The sequence below is a fragment of the Quercus lobata genome, chromosome 1 (assembly GCF_001633185.2).
Source record: "Quercus lobata isolate SW786 chromosome 1, ValleyOak3.0 Primary Assembly, whole genome shotgun sequence".
Taxonomy (NCBI): domain Eukaryota; kingdom Viridiplantae; phylum Streptophyta; class Magnoliopsida; order Fagales; family Fagaceae; genus Quercus; species Quercus lobata.
The window spans coordinates 7,513,729-7,534,512 of record NC_044904.1 but is presented as its reverse complement, the minus strand read 5'-3'; the positions used below and the strand labels follow the sequence as shown (position 1 = coordinate 7,534,512).

General features: G+C 35.5%; 2 protein-coding genes and 1 long non-coding RNA gene across 3 annotated transcripts; 2 read left to right on the top strand and 1 right to left on the bottom strand.

Annotated features, from left to right (window-relative positions):
• The first annotated feature begins 1,168 nt into the window (after positions 1-1,168).
• Positions 1,169-3,641, top strand: LOC115963425. Its single transcript, XR_004085833.1, has 5 exons — positions 1,169-1,396; positions 1,504-1,595; positions 1,840-1,955; positions 2,737-2,871; positions 3,344-3,641. It is a non-coding gene; the product is annotated as an uncharacterized LOC115963425 (long non-coding RNA).
• Positions 3,642-5,338: 1,697 nt separating this feature from the next.
• LOC115974294 (ankyrin repeat-containing protein BDA1-like) lies at positions 5,339-7,762 on the top strand. The gene is made up of 2 exons (XM_031094608.1): positions 5,339-6,210; positions 6,746-7,762. Exons 1-2 carry the CDS (start codon positions 5,602-5,604, stop codon positions 7,442-7,444), a joined length of 1,308 nt encoding a protein of 435 aa, XP_030950468.1. The 5' UTR covers positions 5,339-5,601; the 3' UTR covers positions 7,445-7,762.
• Positions 7,763-16,738: 8,976 nt separating this feature from the next.
• LOC115994483 (RNA-binding protein 48-like) lies at positions 16,739-18,147 on the bottom strand. Its single transcript, XM_031118653.1, has 5 exons — positions 18,081-18,147; positions 17,853-17,940; positions 17,575-17,655; positions 17,145-17,284; positions 16,739-16,812 (listed from the first exon to the last, which is right to left on the bottom strand). Exons 1-5 carry the CDS (start codon positions 18,145-18,147, stop codon positions 16,739-16,741), a joined length of 450 nt encoding a protein of 149 aa, XP_030974513.1.
• Between the last annotated feature and the right edge of the window lie 2,637 nt (positions 18,148-20,784).

Sequence of the window (20,784 nt, the reverse complement as noted above, 5' to 3'; positions counted from 1 at the left end):
AGATTAGGCCAAAATATGTCATCAATCCCTAAAGTTTATATAGTGAGCACTTTTAATAAATGTTTTGAATACCGTTTCAGATCTTACCCTGACTTATCCATTGGAAGGAGACATTTTGACATCCACCTAATAGGCGTATCAACCCTCTCACATGGAGTGGTCCCACAAGTGTGGGATCCACCCTTGCAACTGCAGCTCAAAGCTGCCAGCACCAAAACTCAGGAATCCTTTGAGCTAGAAAACGCACTTTTGTATAAGCCTATTTAGATACCGCTTATTACTGAAAACTGAAAACACTATAGCAAAAAAATTTTTAAATGTGTGAATAGTGTCATGGAACCCAGTTTTAAAGTTGTTTTTGCTAAAAATAGTACTTGTGGATCCTGTGAACAGTACACGGGACCCACTAAAAAAAAGCACCCGCTAGAAAACACACTTCCAAACTCACACTATTTTGCTGAAAAACGCATTTGTTTGGATATCGCTTATTTTCCTGAAAATTGAAAATTGAAAATACTGTAATAAAATAATTTTTAAATGTGTGAATAGTGTCATGGAACTCATTTTTAATTAAAAAGTGGCTGAAAAAAGAAGTTTGTGGGTCCCTTGAATAGTGCATGGGACCCACATGATGGAGTGCTTCTCAATAAAAGAAATAATAATAATAATAATAAAAGGGTTTTGCTAACGACTGCCCTTAGGGCACTCATTAATAGTCCACTTTAAAAAAGTTTTAATACCACTTTTATGGGAAATGAAAAAGCTGTCAAAATATTAATTATTTTTTTTTTCATTTCCCATAAAAACTTTATTTATATGGATTATTAACTAATGTCCTAAGGGCACTCGTTAGCATTTCCCATAATAAAATATGAAAACGCAAACGAATAACCGCCTACCTCAATCTGTGCATGGAACCCACTGACAAACAACATCCACATGATGGAGGGCTTCTCAATAAAAATAATAATAATCTATATATATATATATATATATATAAAACCGAAACTTTTGAAACTCCCACAATTTTCCACGTCAGCATTGCTTAAAAAAAAAAATTCTGATTTTTTTTTTCTTCTAAAACCCGATAATACATAAAACCCAATAATACAAAAAACCATACTCTGATTTTCTATTTCTCTTGTTCCCCTAATCCTTCCCGTTCCACTTCTCTGTCGTCCAAAACACACACCATGGTCGAACCTTCTCCTTCGTGCAAAATACACCCCACGGCCAAACCACTTCTCCATCATCCAATACCCAAACCCATATTAGCTCCAACAAAACCTGATCCCGCTCCCCTTCACCGTCGTCCAAAACGCCTCTAAAGTGATTCACTCCAATCGCAGATATAGGTCGGCCAAACCCCTTCCTCATATCAGACCATTCTCTCTCGGTATTTCTCAATTAATCTATGAATAATATCTTTTCCTATTGTCTTTAATTAGGTTTTTCTGTCAATTTAGGGATTTTGTCTCTAATTAGGTTTTTCTATCATTTTAGGGATTTCACTTCCTAACCCTCAGGTGTGCTAGGTTTTGGCCGTCAATTGCAACTGAAGCTAGCCTCCTCTGTAGAGGAAGTCCAAACCCAAAGTAAGAATTTTGATTTGCTCTTCAATTGAAAACCTACTTGTCCAGCTATTACTTCCAATATACTATTCTTTGGTTGAATGGTTGGCCTTTGGTTTGCCGACATTAAAAAAGAGTTTTTTTTTTTTTTTTTTTTGTGCTTTAGGTTCTAGAGATTTAAGGTGGAAATTTGTGTTATTTATTTTTCCATCTCGGTTTTGAAGCAAAATTGGGTTTTTTTCTTTTTTTTTTTTTTTTTTGGCTTTAGGTTTTGGCGATTTAAGATGGAAATCTGTGTTGAAGAAGATTGTGATGACCGTCAAGGAGGACGGATTTGCTGGGCAGGGTAACAGACTAACAATGGTGTTCATGGGTTGCAATAAGGTTATCCTCATGCCCAATTCTTTTGTTGTATGTATTAAATATAAATTGGATTTTCTGGCTGAAGTCTGAAATTGGCGGTATATCAATTTTCTGTCAATAAGTTTTTAATTTCTAGATTACATTATTCTAATTTTTTTTTTTAAGTTCCTCTATTTCAGCACCTATACATCAACTAAGTTCTATTTCTTGGCCATATCTGTTAGGTGTTCTACAAAAGGCCTACGAGTAACTATGTACACAGGTTGTCAATTGAAATAAGAAAATAGTTGAGCGTATTTATGTGTGCTGTTATCTTTATTTGTTAGTGGAAGTGAAACCGTGGAGCACTTTGGTTTACTAATCTCTTCAAATTGTGTTATTTTAATTCAAAACTTTTGAATAAGGTTTTAAATGTATTGTAAATTTTTGGGTGTCAATGTTAGTTAGTTACTATTTTGTTATATTAGATGTTACCCAAAAGACAATTTTAGACAAGCTATGGGTTTTCCATGTTTGAAAAACTAAATCTTTATCCAAATATACAGAGGCTTAAAAAGTAAAATTTCATTTTAACTTTGGAGGTTTAATAGGATTTAGTTTTTTTGGTATTCTGATCAGTTGGTTTTGAATTAGGTGATTGAGTTAGATTTTGTTTTAATTAAGGTTTTGATTTAGACTTATTCTTTTTCATCTATTGTAATTTCAAAGGTTGTTTATTCATTTAAATGAAATTGATACCTCTTTTTGGTTGTTTAATTGTTCTAATAATGATTGATTTTGTTTATTTGTTTGGTGTTCTCAGATTCCCAAAGCGGTTTATTTAGACTATTATTAGATTGGCCTCAACCTCAAACTCATGGTTTGAGTTTTTCACAAAGACAGTGCTCGGTAAAGGTGTTACATGCTGAGCCAAAACGTAATGATTTGATGGCCATTGGTGAGTGCAAAAGTTTGAGTTTGAATTTTTTTTTACAAAGTTGTTATCTTTTTCAATCATTTGTTATTATTTTACTTTCTCAAAAAAAAAAAAATATTATTTTAATTATTTAATTCAAAATAGATTTCATTAAACAACTTCATTTTAAGAAGTACCATCCTTATTAGTTTATGTACTTTGTTGACATGGTTCCTTATACTCTGAAGAGTGAAGGAGGTTGTGTATGGGCTTGCAAAAGAAATGATGGGGATGTGCAGAGTGATGTGTTAGCATAAGATTTGTGTCTATTTGAGAATAATTTGTGCTTGACATATTGTTCATTGTAACTTTTGCTACTTTTGTTGTAAATGCATGGACCTAGGGTTGTATTTTAAAATTTTGTTATTTAAGATCCAAAAAAGGTCTCCATATGTTTCTTTTTTTAAGGTTTTGATATCTTGGATTTATATAAAAAAAATTTCCATCTCTGTAGGGTTTGGTGTTGTTGGCACACAAAAAGCTCATTAGGGAGAAGCTTGCAGAAGAGGCTGAACAGAACATCAAGCAGGGGAGGCCAAGAGGGAATATTACTTGGTAACAAGTATGTCATACTGGACTGCATTGTTCAAGAGCTACTGCTACATTAAGGTTGCATCAATTAAGAGCTACTGCATATTGAGACAAACAAATTTAATTATATGCAACACTCTATCAAATTAAATCATTTTGAGTTCAAGCCTAAGGTAGACTTGGCAATGTATGAAAGTTGAGGAATAGATGTCTTGATTTGGTGGGATGAAAGTTTTTGAATTAGCAATGTGAGTGCATTTTTGTATTGCTAATTGGTAATTTGGTAGATTGGAGTCTCATGCATTCCATTTTTTTTTATCAAAAAAAAAAATGAGATCTCAAATTTCACATGCCTTTCTTTCAACTCTTTTAGATAATAATATTATTACTCTACTCTTTTTTCTTTGTTTGGTTGATGGGATGTTATTCAAAATTGAAGTCAAGTATTTTTTTAAACTGCACCTAATTTAGTTAGACGGTCCATATTCCGAAATTTCAGATTTCTTTTTTTTCCTCTATGCTTGGTTAGTGTGGAAGTTCAAGAAGGTTAAGGAATTAAGAAATGAGATCTTGCCAATTTTCTTTTGCTCAGCTATTGGGATTTGCCAAATAGAAGCTTATGTTGAATTTGGCAAAATTAATTTTATTTTGGATTAGCACAAGACACCATTATTTGATTGGAATATATTTAGACTTAAAGTAACATCTTAAACTACAAATGAAAAATGCATTCAATAGAAGAAGAAAAATAAATCAAGATAATTTTGCATATGTTATATATATTTCACATTTATGTAAAAACTTTCCGCGCATAGCGCGGATTAGCAACTAGTAATAATAAAAAAGATGAAAACGCAAACGCAAAACCGCCCGCCACACCAAAATGACAAACATGCGTTTTGAGTTTTGGGCTGAAAAACACACGTTTTGTCCCCTTAAAGTCGAACCAAACTGGCACATAGTATACCACTTCTCGTCATTCTGGCCCACTTGCATGTATGAAAGTCTCAGATAAACCAAGTCAAGTTCATACTCTGTTCTGCGTAATGGAAATAGCGTAGTAGTCCAAATTGATTTTGTCCAAACCAGAATTGGCCGCAAGTACATGTACAACTCTCTGATCTCTTCATCTTGACTAATTATGCATTGGGTACGATATTTTCACATTAATTGTCCACACATGGCACAACCGTTCATTTGTTAGATATCAGTTATCTCCGCGTCATGACTAGACTACGAAGTAATCATCAAAGACTAGGTCCGGAGTGAAGCGTGTGGAGGATATTTAAGAGAGCTGAAAAAAATAAATAAATAAACTAGATATATTTTTGAAAAGGAATAATCAAGTGAAGGGATAGAAATTTCTAGGGATTGAAGCTCATTGGTGAGACACATTACTACTACCGAGTGTGGAATAAATGAAAATAATAATTTTAGAATATTTTTTCATTCTTATTTTCTTGTGAGAGCTAAGAATAGAATGGAATGAGATGAATACAAGAGATTAAAAAATACTCATGCTTCTTTATTCTCTTAAAACCTCTAATTTTTATTCTCCAAAAAATTGAAAAAAATTTGAAGAAAATGAAATTAGATTTAATAAATTTTTTAGTAAAACTCCCAAAATATTCATATATATATATATATATATTCAATTATTTATTTTAAAATAGAGATGTAATAGTAATATTATCATAAAATAATTTCATTCATTTCCTTCTATATTACTCTCAAACAAGATTACTTACCTTCCATTCCCTTCTATTCATTTATTTTAAAATATTCAAACAATATTACTTAATTTCATTTCATTCATTTTTCTTACTTAAATACATTCCATTCATTTCTATTCTTTTATGAACTCCCAAACGAAGGTTTAAGATAGAAGATGAAAGAGAAGAAAGAAGGATGGTGAACCTTTTTTTTACTTAATCGCTAATCTTTGTGATGAGTGGATGACCTGAACTTTTGCGTTCCTTCTTAGAAGTACGGTGGTTCCTTCTTAGACTTAGATGATTACTCCGTTATCTTCTTCACTCCAGCTATCAAAATAGACGCTCTTTCTAAATTTCAACATCCATCATTTTTTTTACTCTAGCTAGCTGCTCTAAGTTTCAACTTCCACCACTTTTGTTTCACACTAAGGGAAACCTGCCTTAATATATCATAGCCTTGTCTAGAATGGATGAGAGAATTGAGAGGTTGAAGCAGGTTGCTCAACATGGAAATATCGATGCCTTTTACAAGTTAATTCAGGAGGATGTAAAGCTTTTGGAGGCTATTGATGAGCTACCATTTGTTGATACTCCTTTACACACAGCTGCATCAGTTGGGAACGTCCCATTTGCCATGGAGATGATGAGATTAAAGCCATCACTTGCCAGCAAGCCAAATCCAGATGGGTTTAGCCCTCTTCACCTTGCTCTACTACGTGAGCAAATTGAGATGGTGCGTCGACTTGTACAAGTCGATGGGGACCTTGTTCGCGTGAAAGCAAAGGAGGGTTCGACTCTTTTGCATTATGCAGTAACAACAGATGATCACCTTGATCAACTGGTCGAATTTCTATCAGTTTGTCCTCATTCTATTGAAGAAGTGACAATTCGAAACGAGACTGCTCTACATATTGCTCTAAAATACGACAAGTTGGAGGCTTTTAAACTCTTGGTGGGATGGCTCAGAAAAAATAGGTCTAAAAATTCCATGTTTTGGGAGAGAAAAGTCTTGAACTGGAAGGATGGAGAAGGAAACACTGTATTGCATGTTGCAATATCCAAAAATCAGCCCCAGGCATGCTCTCTCCATTATTCAATCTACATACTAAAGAAAAAAAATATATAGTTTGTGTTGTGAATGTTTATCCTGTGTGCAATGGCATGATCATAATTAATTAAGAACTTGTGCTGCAATTTTTTGTATTTCCTTAATTCTTTTATGATAAGTTATTAATTAAGATTGCTTTATAGAATCTTTAAATTGGCCTCCCAATCTACAAGCAAATTTTTAATTGAGAATATGATCAATACTAATATTTTCAAATAGGTTTTCTCATTTTATTTTTGGTGGATTATGAGAATTGTGCCTTTGCAAATTTATCAATAAACTGAATGTCTAAAAACATGCAAAGATAATGATCACTATCTTTGCATGTTTTTAGACATTCAGTTTGATACCTTTATTCATGAATAAAGGACTATACAAGTATAAGAGAAAGAGAGTGCTATACAAATAATGGGCTTGTACAGCAAATAAAGTACTGGGCATGAGTCCAATGGGCTAAGCGTGTATAGTGAATATATATTAACAACTACATTTCCGCATGTAGGCTGTAGATCACTTATTAGCTTCGGGATGTGATGTTGACGTCAACGTTAAGAATTTAGAAGGTAAAACAGCACGGGACATCTTTCACGAACAAACTCAAGTGGACAAACAGATCGAGCCTTTGCTACGCCGTGCTGGAGCTAAGAAAGCTTCATCTCTTAAAGTTACTCCTTCGGCAGATTATTACCTAAGGCGTAAAGTCTCACTTCCTGAGAAGTTGCGAATACGGCGTAGTCGTCAAAAGTGGTCAATATCAGATGACAAGCGCAATGCACTTCTGGTGGTTGCTACACTGCTTATAACAGCGACCTATCAAGGAATACTCAGCCCTCCTGAGGGGCTCAGGCAAGATGACCCAAATCCTGGAACCATAGCACCTGTGAGTCCGTACAACAAAGATTGGGTTGAAAGTACTACTTATAGAGAATTTTGGTTGGGCATCTTCATTATGTTAAATTCTGCGACGTTTATGCTCTCATACACAATAATTTTTCAGCTCATTCCATCTGGGTACTTTTATGTGGTGCTCCAAGCAGCCCTTTTCTTCCTCTATGCTTGCTATTTTGTTTCATGGACAGTCCTCGGGGTTTCATATTTGGTATTTTTTATGTTAGTTTTTGTTTCTTCCCTGCTTTATAATATCGTGGTAGGAATGGATTTTTCTTCTTGGAGAAAAAGAAGGCATAAGGCTAGTCAATAAAAGACTGCAAGGTTCAATGCTAAGGGGTTTCCCAATTCGTTCCTGGAAGAAGAAAAGTAATGGGCGGGGATACCTCAATATTGGGATGGAAGAGCTACCTCAACTCAATGATATTAGATGGAAAAATAAAGCTGTGTGCATCTGAAATGTATGTCAAATTGTCAATTTTTATTTTTGTTTCTTCTCAAGCTAAGAACTTTTTAGTATTAAATTTAGCTTATGTTTCTAAGGGCATAATTGGAGGATTCTAATTGAAATCCGCACTGTCATCTATGCATTATCTAAATTTTGAATTTGTAATCCAAATGATGTTGATTTTATGGCTTGAACATGAGCATAGCAGTCTTTGCACGTGATAAATTTTGTTGTTACTAAATAGTGTTACTGTAACGTGGTGGGCTGTGTTAGAGGTGTTGGGCTATCTTCTGCTGCACTAAGCCCAAGTTTTTCTGGATAAGAGAGTTGGGACCGGTCCAGTTTCAGCTTAAGTTGGTCCGGCTTGTGCGCAAACTAGACCAGGTCTGCCAGGAACGTGTTTACGGCAAGCAAAACGGTTTCAGGTAAATCGTGGCAGACAGACATAATAATAATAAAATAAATAGAAAAATATCTAGCCACTCAGTGGGAAATGACCAAACAGCCCCTGAACTCAATTACAACAGCAATATTAAACGTTTTTGTTGCGGAAGGGAAAGAACATAATAGAGGATATTAAGTATTAATACATATGAGTTAGTCAGAATATTAGAGAAATCAATCAAAATCCAATCTGCGGGAGTAGAGCCAAAAAGGAAAGAACGTTCCTTCTCAACGCAATCAATCTCTCAGGAAAAGGTCCTGTTGTGGAGATTAACTGCCCTGAGGGAAACGGCCCTAAGTGGTTTTTTCTGCACAGATACTCTTTGAGGTTTTCACAGAGAGCCGGATTTCATGAGGGAGAGAAGGAACCAATCAACCGGTGCATGCCTACCGTTCTAATTCTCACTTTTTATTTCTTTCTTGTGGTTTTCTTTCTTTCCTTTCTCCCTCGTTTCTTTGCTATTTCTTTTTTAAGTTTTCTATCTCTTAGTCAAAGTTCCCGTTTTTCTCCTCTCTTCTGTTCACGGCAAGACCCTCTTTTTATAGTGCCTGCCGTGACCAGATTTTACTGTTTTACCCCTTAACTCTCTTTGTCTGGACTGGGTGTACTAGCCGACCATCACTGTTCTGTCTGTCGTGGCACCCTTTCTTGCTACGGTCTGGGTTATTTCTCTCTCCTTATCCCTCATAGCTAATGGTTCCAACTTAGCTTGCCTCTTTTGGGTAGTAAGTCATCCCAGTAGGACATCCCCCGAAAGAGCCTGAGCCGAAACCCTCAAAATAGATTTTTCCCTTCTCCCCACCACCAAACCATGCCCTCTGAATCTCTGACCCCCGACCTCACCATGCTCTGTATTGGCTGGGTACAGGTTGGTGGTGTCTGGACCTTGCGCGTGCCTTCATTCCATATGTGTCCAAAAATCTACTTGCTGTCCATCCGTCTGCCGCAGTCTGGAGGCTCGTCGTCCGTGTTTTTTAACCTTTTATGTGGACTGCTTTTTTGTTCTCCCGCTCCTCTCAAGAGCTGGACTTTATTTGATGATGGGCTTTACATTTCTTTGGTCCACTCCTTGGTTTTCCTTATTTCTCGCCATATTGTTCTGTTATTCCTGCTGTAATGATTTAATCCTGCTAGGCCTCTTTAGGCCAGCCGTTTACTTTTTTTTTCCCCAGTGGCTTGGTATGTCCACTGGTTTTCTCTTTATTTATGGGCTCCTATGTCCCTTTTGTCTTTTCCTTGGGCATCCTTGGCCTGTTTGCTTTCTTTGGTTTCCTCGGCCCTTTTGCTAATTCTACATTCCCATGGGCTTTTACTAACTTCACTGGGCTTCCCTGGCCCAATAACCTTATTTTCATCCTTGGGGTTCATGGGCTTGCCATAAACGCCTTACTTTCTTAGTTTGCATTACTTTGGGTCTGCGGCGGCACTTTCTCACTTTTCTTCATCATACAGTGCTCATGGGATAATATTTCTCTCTTTCCGAGCTTCTATAAGCCCACTTGCTTCTTCAAGGCCCATTTGTTTATTTCTTGAGCCTGTGATACGTTATTCCTGTCGTTTGGACCTGATAGTTTTGCTGTTTGCTTTGCCAATTCTTTGCTGCCCTTGTTATTGGGTTTTCCTTCTTTCCACTTGGATTCTCACAACTGGCCCTCAACAGTTACAAAAAAGTCAGGCTACTTTTTTTTTTTTTTTTTTCATAGAAAAAATTCAACCTATATATATATATATATATATGCTAGGAATCCTAGAACTATTATCCGAATCCCTTCCCCTCGTACTTACGTACTTAGGAGGTATCAAACGTCTAAAAGGTGGCTAGAAGGTTAGACTACTTATAACTTGAGTTTTTTTTTTTTTTTTTTTTTTTTTTTATACATTTGTAGGCATTGATAACTTATTGTTTATAGTCAAATAAATTTTCAAGTTATCAAATTATCAAAAAAAAAAATCAAGCTTTTAAGGTTTGTAAGTGGGTTTACAGTGAGCTTAATAAAGCCCCAATTTTTCAATATTTTTCTTAGACAAAACCCTTTTTTTGGGTCTCCAACAAACTCGCCAACACATCAACAATTTTTTAGAGCTAGCCGTTATTATGAGTACAGTGACACAAGGATCTGTGCTCCTAGGATTCTGTATCAATTAAGCTGCATCTCCAGGGCATATTAAAGATCAAGTGTTTATGTGAAGACGTCTCCACCAATATCTATGCAATCAAGCGTTGATATGGAGTTAGTCAAGAATTGGGTTTTTACACACGGAAGAGATTCACGTGATAAAAGAATCTAACTAGATTGGAGCTATACTCAAATAGCTAGCGTAGTGTTAGTGAGTGCTACCGAAGGTAGCGACTTTGGGATTGGATATATTCCTTGTTGTAACTTTAGTTTCATTAAATATGCTAAAGTAGATACGGAAACAAAAGTATAAAATAGAGTGTAATACAAGAACGTGAGGGTTAAGTTGTTCAGCATGACGGTCTACATCTACAAAAGAAACTTTTAAGAATTACATCTTTATTAATAAAAGCGAAGTATAAATCCTAGTGTTATAATGAACCCAACATATGTATATATAGTAGATTAAACCCTAGACTAATCATACATTAACTATGGTTAATAAAATTGTAATACGAGTAGAAGACTTGGCTTGCACATTAAATAGAATTGAGCTTGATCCTATTTCTTTTGGGCTAATATATCTCTAATACCCCTCCACAAACTCAAGGTGGAAACTAAAATGAAGGCTTGAGTTTGGATATACTTGAGACACTACAAAAAACGCGGTCTGAAGCTGCATTTTTGATGAACGCGGCTCAAAGGAAAGGCTGGAGCCACGTTTTTGGAAGGCTTGAGCCGCGTTTAGCTGCCCAAGACTGAAGTCGCATTTTTAAAAAACGCGGCTTCAGTCCCGTCCTGGATTTTTTTTTTTTTTTTTTTTTTATTATAGCTTGAGCTGCGTTTAAAAAACGCAGCTTCAAAAATGCTTGAAACGGACTTTACAAGTCTGGAGCTGCGTTTAAAACGCAGCTTAGACATTTAGATTGAGCTGCGTTTAAAAAACGCAGCTTCTACATGTTTGGAGCTGCGTTTCTTTAAACGCGGCTTCAACTTTCAGTATAAAAAAAAAAAAAAAAAGGAAAAAAGAAAAAAAGAAATCCCTTATCATCGAAACACACAAATACCCGAACTCCACAAAAATACTCGCTCTCAGATCGACCACTCTCACCGATCGCACAAAACCCTTACCGATCGCACACAACTCTCACCAATCCAACACACTCCCCTCACCGATCGCAGATCCCCTCACCGATCGCAGACAACTCTCACCGATCCAACACACTCCCCTCACCGATCGCAGATCCCCTCACCGATCGCAGACAACTCTCACCGATCCAACACACTCCCCTCACCGATCCAACACACTCCCCTCACTGATCGCAGATCCCCTCACCGATCTCAGACCACTCTCACCAATCTCAAGCGACCTCACTTCCACCCTATGTGAATCCCCTTCCTCCCTCCGCTCTTCCTCCTTTCCGTTTCCTTCTCATCGATCGCTGGCACACACCCATTCTCGCAAGGCCGACTAGCAGGTCTCTCTCTCTCTCTCTCTCACTGTTTCTGTATGTGTGTGTGTGTATGTATGTTTCTGTGTGATGTTATGTATGTAAAGGGATGTGTATTTGGATATTTGGGTTGATGGGTTTGTTTTAAATGCGCATGTTTCTTGTTTGTTCTGATTGAAACTTGAGAGTATGTATCTGTGTGTGTGTGTGTGAAGCTATATATAGCTATATGTATAGGACTGTGTATATGGATGTTGGGCTTGATGGGAAATGCTGAAATTGTAAAAAGTTGTGATTTTTTCTTCCTGTTTGTTCGGGTTGATAGTATATATTTCTCTATGTGGGATTGAAGGTGTTTAATGATATATGTATAGGACTGTGCATTTGGTAATATGGAGTGATGGGTCTGTTGTAAAAATGGTGAATTTGTATGAAGTTGTTATTTTTTGTTTGTTTGTTTGTTTGTACTGGTTGAAAGTATGTATCTATTTGTGTGTATGTGAAGAAACCATGTAGGAAGCCTGAAGAAGCCATAAAAATGCCTTAAGAATGACCTTGGAAAAGATATCTCTTGTGTTTTCCTACCAAGGGGGGTTAATTTTTGGAAGGGCAAAGAAAAAAACACCCCAACCCCATCAAAATTCACTCTCTTTTCCTTTTTCAATCAAACAACCAAAAAAATCATATTCTTCCATTTTTCATCCACTCAAAGAAGGAAAGTTGTAGGATGAAAAGTTAGTGGAAATAGGCAGTGCTAAAGATAGAGGAAAGAAAGAAATGATTAAGTTTTTTATTATTTTTTTTAGAAAGACAAGGAAGGACCAAGTTAGACCAAATTATGACCTATGACGAAATTTTTCTTTTATGAAATATATGTTGGACCCTCATTATGAAAATCAGTTAAAGTTTTGCAATGACTCGACGATCTTGACTTGCTGCAAGCTTGTTTGGAGGAAATCCCTATCAAAAAAAAAAAGGCCTATACGGGAGTCATTTCAATCTTATTAAAGAAAATATCAAATTTGGGCCAAATAAATGAAAAGTGATCAATAAAATATTATTCTATCAAATGCAAATAGCCCACATCACCACACTGTCACTTTTTTTATTTATTAAGCATCCCTTATTCTAATTTTGTTGCCCAAAACAATCTCAGATTTGTTTCTTTCTAATTTTGTTAAGTGATTACTCAAGAAAAACATATACATGCTGTTGAGGGCCATTTGCGGAAGTCCAGGCAGACAAAAAAGCCCAATAATGAGGGCTACAAAGAATTGACAAGGTAAAATAGCAAAAAACCCATTAGGCCCAAGCGGCAGGAATAATGGATTACAGGCCCAACAAATAAATAAATGGGTCTTGAAGAAGCAAGCGGGCTCAAAGAAACCAGGAAAGAAAGAAATAGCATCCCATGGGCAGAGTATGAGGTAGAAAAGTGAGAAAGGACCGCCGCAGGGCAATGTAAACTAAGAGAGTAAGGGGTTTATGGTAGGCCCATGAACCCCAAAGATAAGGATAAGGTTATTGGGCCGAGGAAGCCCAATGAAGTTAGTAAAAAGTCCATGGGAGTGTGGAAATAGCAAACGGGCCGAGGAAACCCAAAGAAAGCAATCGGGCCATGGATGTCCAAAGAAAAAGCCCAAAGGGACATAGGAGCCCATGAGTAAAAGCAAAACAGTGCCCATAACCGGCCACTGAGAAAAGGAATAAACGGCTGGCCCAAAAGGAGGTCCAACAGGATTAAATTATTACGGCAGGAATAACAATTCAACGTGGCAGACAATAAAGAAAACCAAAGGTGAGCCAAAGAAATGTAAAGCCCATTATCATACGAGGCCCAGCTCCTGAATGGAGCGAAAAACCAAAGGAAAACCCACATGAAAGGCCAGGAAATGCAGACGGAGAGTCTCCAGGTCGCGGCAGACGCATGAGCAGTAAGCAGACTCTTGGACAAATTTGAAAGAGAAGCACGCGCAAGGCCCAGGCACCACCAGCCTGTACCCAGCCAATATAGGACATGGTGGGGCCATGGGCCAGAGGTAAGAGGTAAAGGGGGTATGGTTTGGTGGTGGGGAGAGGGGAAAAGATCTATTTGCGGCTCCTGCCCAAGCCTCTTTTGGGAGGTACTTCCTGCTGGGATGATAGACCACCCAAAAGAGGCAAATTTGAGAGGGAACCATTGGGTGCATGCTCTGAGAGTAGAGAGAGAAAGCATTAATACCGTGGCAGGAAGAAATGTTGCGAGGAACAAAACAAACCCGCCTCTGTCTGGCGAGGGTGGATGTCGCATAGTCCTGGTGGTCAGCAAGTACATCCAGACCAGACAAAGATGGTTAAAGGGCAAAACGGTAAAACACTAGCCACGGCAGACGCTATAAAAAGGTTATTGTCGTGCCCTGTAAGAGGGATCGAAAAACAGAGTATATTTTCGGAGTGAAAGGAAAAAACAGAGCAAAAAGAAGAGAAAAAAGATAAGAAAGAAAACAGAAAAAAAAAGAAATAAAAACTAAGAAAAATGAGAGTTAGTTCAATAGGGCATGCACCCATTGATCGTTTTCTCTCTCTCCCCCTCTAAATCTTACCTTCTTCCAAAACGCAAACAATGACTTTTTCTTTTGGGCAACAACCATTCAGGTCCGACTCCCTCAAAGCCATTAATCTCCACGACAGGATCCTTTTCCTGAGGGGGTTATTCGCATTGAGAAGAGACGTTTTCTCCTCTTTGATTTTGCTGCGGCAGACTAAGCTTAAAACTTAATTTATGCCCATTTAAATTAGCCAGTATTATTTTCTTCATTCTTTTCTATGATTGATATCATTATGACTGTAATCATGCTTTATTAGTAGGGAATACATAGCCGTTTATTTAAATAAGTCAAAATACTCTGTTTTAGTTATTATTATATCTATCTGCTGTAACTTGTCTGCAACAGTTCTGCTTGCCGTAAATTTGCTCTTGGCAGACAAGGCATAAGTTTGTGCACAAACCAGCCCAAGTTGAGTTACAATTGGACCGGCCCCAGCTCCCTTACTCAGAAACACCAGGGCCATCACCGCAGGAGGCAACCCAGCCCATTACCGCAGGAGGCAGCCCAACATACCATATCATACAAAAAAGGCCCCTACACATGCTAAGTGCCCCTGCATGACAAATTGACAATCCGCCACTACACCCACGTGTCAATTGAGTGCACAATTTTACAATTTTTTTCTATTGCCATCTATCAAAAATAAAAACATGGTGTGATTGTTATATCATCCAAGTATATCAATTTATTATTAATGAGCTAATATTTTTTTATAGTAATTAGCATATTAAGTGAGGTATGGGCCAATAATTTTAAATATTTTACCAAATTATATGAATTTTAACCAACACACATTAACAATAATCCCAAAATGTCCACGGATATTAACACATACTTCAATATTTTTTTATTTAATCGAAAAACGGTTTCAAAATTGTTTGACCTATTACACAATATATTTTAAAAATGAAAGGATCTATTCTTTTTACTATTATTTAAAAGAAAATGCTAACAGATGTCCTTAGGGCAATAATTAATAATCCATTTAAAGAAAATTTTTATGGGAAAAAAAAAAACAATTAATATTTTGACAATTTTTTCCATTTCCCATAAAAGTGATATCAAAATTTTCTTAAAATAAATTGTTAACCATTACTCTAAGGGCACACGTTAGCATAACTCTTATTTAAAATTCAAAAGCCTATGCCGACAAAGGTTGGTGGTGGTGGTGTGATGAGATTTTATTTTTTTATTTTTATTTTTTTGGTAATTGAAATAAGGAGAGGGAAAATGGCAGGATTTAATTAAATATTGGACATGTGTTAGGTTTATATTGGCGGAACAAAGAGAGTGGTATAAATTCTAGATATTACTAAAAACAAATGTTTCAGGAAAACCATTCAAAAATCATTGAAAAATTAGAGCATATGTCCCATGAAAAAGCAGAATAGAGAGGCTCCAATATAGGCACTTATGTCTTGGGTAGGCCAGAAGGACTTGGGTAAATGAGAAACAGAAGAATAGGAAATTCCTCTTCATTTTCCATAGAAAAATATATAACCAATACATGATCTCTTTTAACTCAATTATGCAAAAACTGTGTAATATATCACAAAATTTTTACAATGTTGAATATTGTTCTTATGAAGAATTTAAGGATTACATATTCAATATGCATTCAGAAAGGAAAAAAGAAAAAGAAATGAGGACATAGCATTTACATTATTGAAATTTGATGGATGTAGCTTGCAGGTGTGCACGTGTTGGAGGTTTAGGTGTGATGAAAAAACACCTTGTAGAATCAACTCAGCCTTCTCCTCTCCATCTTTCACAATTTGTTAGATTCTTCTTCTATTGTCTACTCGAGGTTTCTTTGATGCAGACTCAGCTAGTAGATGCTCACTACTTGATTGAATCTAGACAGAAAAAGAAATTGTTTTCAAAGTTCCCATACACTAAAACAATTTTCAAAATCCAAAACTAGTGAGAAGCTTTTGGAAGAAAAATTATGCAGTAGAGGGTTATCACCTTATTGAACTTTTCCCTTACCAACCTAACCGTCTGAATCATTGATTGAGATTCAAAATAATCCTGAAATTAATTACAAGACAGAGGCACAAATTTCAGCTCCATGCCATATATAACAGGTAACTTCTACAGCTTTCCACAAAAAGATCCAATTTAACTTAATGTGTGCTAGTAACCTGGAAGCCATATATACCATCCAATATATGATGCACAAAATATTCCGTGGTATCTAACCATAACAGTTACAAGATTTATAAAAAATAAAAATAAAAGATTAGTTCAAGGAAGGTAAACCTCAAACATAAATTAAATAGTCACCCAAATGTAAGTCCCTAACTGACTAAGAAGGAGACAGCAGAGAATGGAGGTTTCTATGAGGCTATGACACTGCATAAGGAATCTTAAAACATTCCATTTCAAGTAGGATTTATTTTGAATGAAGTTGCAATGGTGAAAGGCAATTCCTCACTTCAAAAATACAACTTAAAGAGGGAGACTTAGTAACGGAATGAACGTGTTGCAACACCAAAGCACAAGAAAAGTAAAAAAAAACTTGTCAGAGGAAACTTGTGTGATTGGAGGTTTATTAACTAACTGCCTAGAGCTCCTGCAGAAAGCATAGAAAATCCATCAATTACGACAATGGAAACAGCTGATGACAGCTCTGTGGGGAAATATAGCAGAGTAAATTTAAATAGGACACCACATTTTGTTAGAATTTAACTGTTGGGGAATGCAGTTCATTTGTGAGGAATTTGGAGAGGGGTTGACCTCTGATGGAGTTGTGACCAGTGAAGCCTCAGTTGAAACACCTGGGATAAAACCAGGAGGCCCTTTGGATCTTGTGGCTGATTACAGAATGATAATGCAAAAAAGACACCAAAAAAAAAAAAAAAAAAAAAACCAAGAATTCATTTGACAAATATGGAGCATGTCCCTATCGCATGCCTCACAGATATAGTTGTTAAACCATGCCTACTATACATGAAAAAGTACGATTTAATCGCGCTAGGACTTCCCTTCTCCTGCCTTCTAGCTTATCCTTTGTGTCAGAGAGACTCTCAAATTGAGGTGCATATGAAACATGCAGCCGATTCCCAAGGAAAACAAACTCGTCCAATTTTTTCTTTGCAAACCTATCAAACATAAATATTGGTTCTGTTCAACCGTTATCAAGAAAATGTGGTACTCAATTTAATGTCTAGGAAGCACAGACACTTCATTCAAGGCGTTGTACTAGTGCCGTATCCGTGTTGTACTGTGTCATGTGTCATACCGACCATTTTATGTTATAATTTTTCAGAAATTGGTTGTGTCACTGTGTTCTACCCGTGTCCATGCTTCCTAGTTTAATGTATCTATTAACAAGTCAAACCATTCACCAGCATGCTCCAAAGTTCTAACTGGGTTTTACTTATTTAATCACCTGGCATTGTTGACCAAACGAAATTTGATCCAGAATACATGAGTGAAAGGCTCACAGTCCTCTGCATCCATTGGTTTACTCCTAAAGATAAAAAACAACACAAACAAAAACAATATAAATACTTAGAAGGGCAAAAACAAAGATTTTAATATGTGAAAATAATGAAAAATGTGTCACAATTTGGTTTTCTTCTTGAATTACCAACTGGTTCATTCTTAATTTCTGTAAATTTGTTTTTTTTTTTTTTTTTTTTTTTTTTTTGAAATTGTTGAACTTACTCTTCAACATCTCCATAGGAGGAGAACAATTTGAACAAGTCATCCCCACAACCTAATGCTGGAACGTTCCTCACAATCAGATACCTACCTTAGTTAAATATGATAAAAAATAAAAATAAAAATAAATAAAAAATTTTAAAAATAAAAATAAAAAAATAAAAAATAAAAAAGAAGAAGAAGAAGAAGAAGTTATTGAAGTTATTACATTACTCCCAAATAGGAAAACACAAGAGACAGAGACCTGACAAACTGTATAGATGCGAACTGCCGGAGGCTCGTCTTTGTATGGAGCCATTGTCTGCCTTCTTCGTTTCTACAGTATAATAGACTCTTTAAGTGCCGTTTGGTAATGTTGTTCTAGTAACATTGTTAGTGTTGTAAACGTATGGATAAAAAAGTGTTATAAAAATATGTGTTACGTTATTTAAACAATGAAAACTATTGTTCAAACAACCTACCAAATGGTTTGATATTTCATATTACAGGATGAAAGGCAATATTGTAGACTGCAAATTTGGGCCAACTACATCTGACCCATTGGACCTTTATCAATGCATTAGTTCAAATGGGCTTAATCAAATGGGTCGATGAATTTTCCACCATTTGGTTAATAAGAGAAAAGGGAGAGAAAAATAATAAAAATCAATTTCTTTGAATCGGAGAGAAAAGTGGGGGAAAAAAAATTGGGGAGAGGAAACTGTCTTTCAATTTTTTTTAAAGCTTATATCCAACTTTTTAAATTTTCACTTTTAAAGGTACAATTATAATTTAGCCTACTTTCAACAAAATGCAATTTGCAAAAATTCAAATAAACTAATAGCAAATGAATGCTTAGAAAAAAATAAAAATAAAAATAAAAACCCACATCTTAGCTAATCAAACCCAAAATATTATCACATCAAGTTATGCAAAGCTGTGTAAAAACACATGGTTGCTACAGTTTTCGTGTAAATTTATACTGACACTATTCATTTTGTTTTTTATTCTTTTTTTATGTATCTAGAGAATAAAGGAAAATTATGGATTTTGGTTGTTGTGTGTAAAGAAAGAGAAACAATTAAAAATATTCAAAAAAAAATTAATAAAATGTAGTATAAAATAGAGATAATCTGATGTGAAGTGTTCTGAAAAGTGATTATGTAAAAGAAAAAAAAAAAGTAGGTTCTTATGGTAAAATAGGCATAAATTTTTGCACAAACTGATACGAATGCTCGAAATTTTGACAAGTATTACTAATAACTTTTGGTAAGATGGCCTGGCCTTTGTTGTGCCTTTAACTTTGAGAATGTTAAAGGCACACTCCTAGACAAATTGGTGTATCTACTTAAGAATAGGAAAATACAAGTTTGGGTTGAGAATACTATCAATTATTTGAGTAATATCAATTGTAGTTATATAATAAGTTTCGAATGTCATAATAATCACCTTAAGAAAACGAGAATTTGAATTATAACTTTGAAACTTAAAAATTTTAATTGTACCAAAAGAAATTAGGAAAATATAATGCATAATAACAATAGTTAGAAAAATATGAACCATTTCAAAAAAGAATAATATCAATCAAAAATCATAAAATTATATATTTGTAAAAGTAGAGTGATGGAAATTACTTTTTGAAATTGTTTAATTTTTAGGGAAAACAAATTATCTACAATAAAATTTAGAGAATAAATGATACATATTTAGTATAAGTTTTTATGAATTTTAATTATCATAATAATTTTTTTTAAGAGAATGAAGAATCTGAATATATATATATATATATATATATTTACATATTGCTTGAAGGTGTAATATGATAATAGTTAGGAAATCAGTAGGCTGAATAGCACGGATTGTAATGATGTTGAGGATTGAAGGCCTGAAAAAGAAGAAACGAAAGATCAGAGAAGACCGGGGTTGACCGGTCACAAATCCTCCGATGATAAAGTTAGTCTTTTCTTCCGAAACAAAGAATTCCAAACTTATGGGGATTGTGTCTGGAAAAACACTTACCTTTGATTGTCAAAGATTCATGCTTTTATAGGTTCAGGAAACGGTTATCCATTGAATAACTTCCCCTACCTTTACGGAGTCCGAAAAGTTTAGAGTACACCTTCATAACTACCATGGCGGTTATCTTTTATGTTCCTTTATTCTACAACTGTTGTTGAGCTTGTCCTAAGCAATGCTAGACAGAAGGTTGTCCCAAAGCGGTAGAATGGACATGACGAACTCGTCCAGAGATCTCTATGGACGAAGGACGAGTTGCTCATTTCCTGTCATTCCTTCTCTGGACGACCACGATGGACGAATATGGAGTTGGTTAATTTTTAGACACCATCATAATCAACCTTATGCAATTCATTTAAAAGTAATGACATTAAAACAAATGAGTAACTACCCTAAATATTAGATTTGTATATTCATAGTCTTCATGTTTAAAAAGACTTTCACTTAAATTTAGTCAAACCGAAGCGAACTGAAATGCTACATTAATATGGCTCAACAAAAGTGTAGCAATAATAAATGTTATGCTTAAGATTTTAGATATTACAAGTTTGAGATCTTTTTTTTTTTTTTTGAATAAATTTGCATTTAAAATAGGTGCTCTTAATCCAAACATGTTTTTTCGCTATATATAAGTGCAAAAAAATGGACTAAAGTGGACCAAAATGGACCGAATTGAACTGAAGTAATTCGAATGGACCAAAGTGGACATAAATGGATCAAATGAAACATAATGGACCGAATGCACAAAATAGGACTAAATAGGAACAAGGTGGACCAAATTGGACAATATAGGACCGAAGTGGACCGAATAAGACAATGAACCAATGTGAACCGAATAGGACCGAGGTGGATTGAATAGGACCGAATAAGAACAAATGGACAGATTAGGACAAAGTGGACATAATGAACCAAATAAGAACATATAAGACCGAATATGACC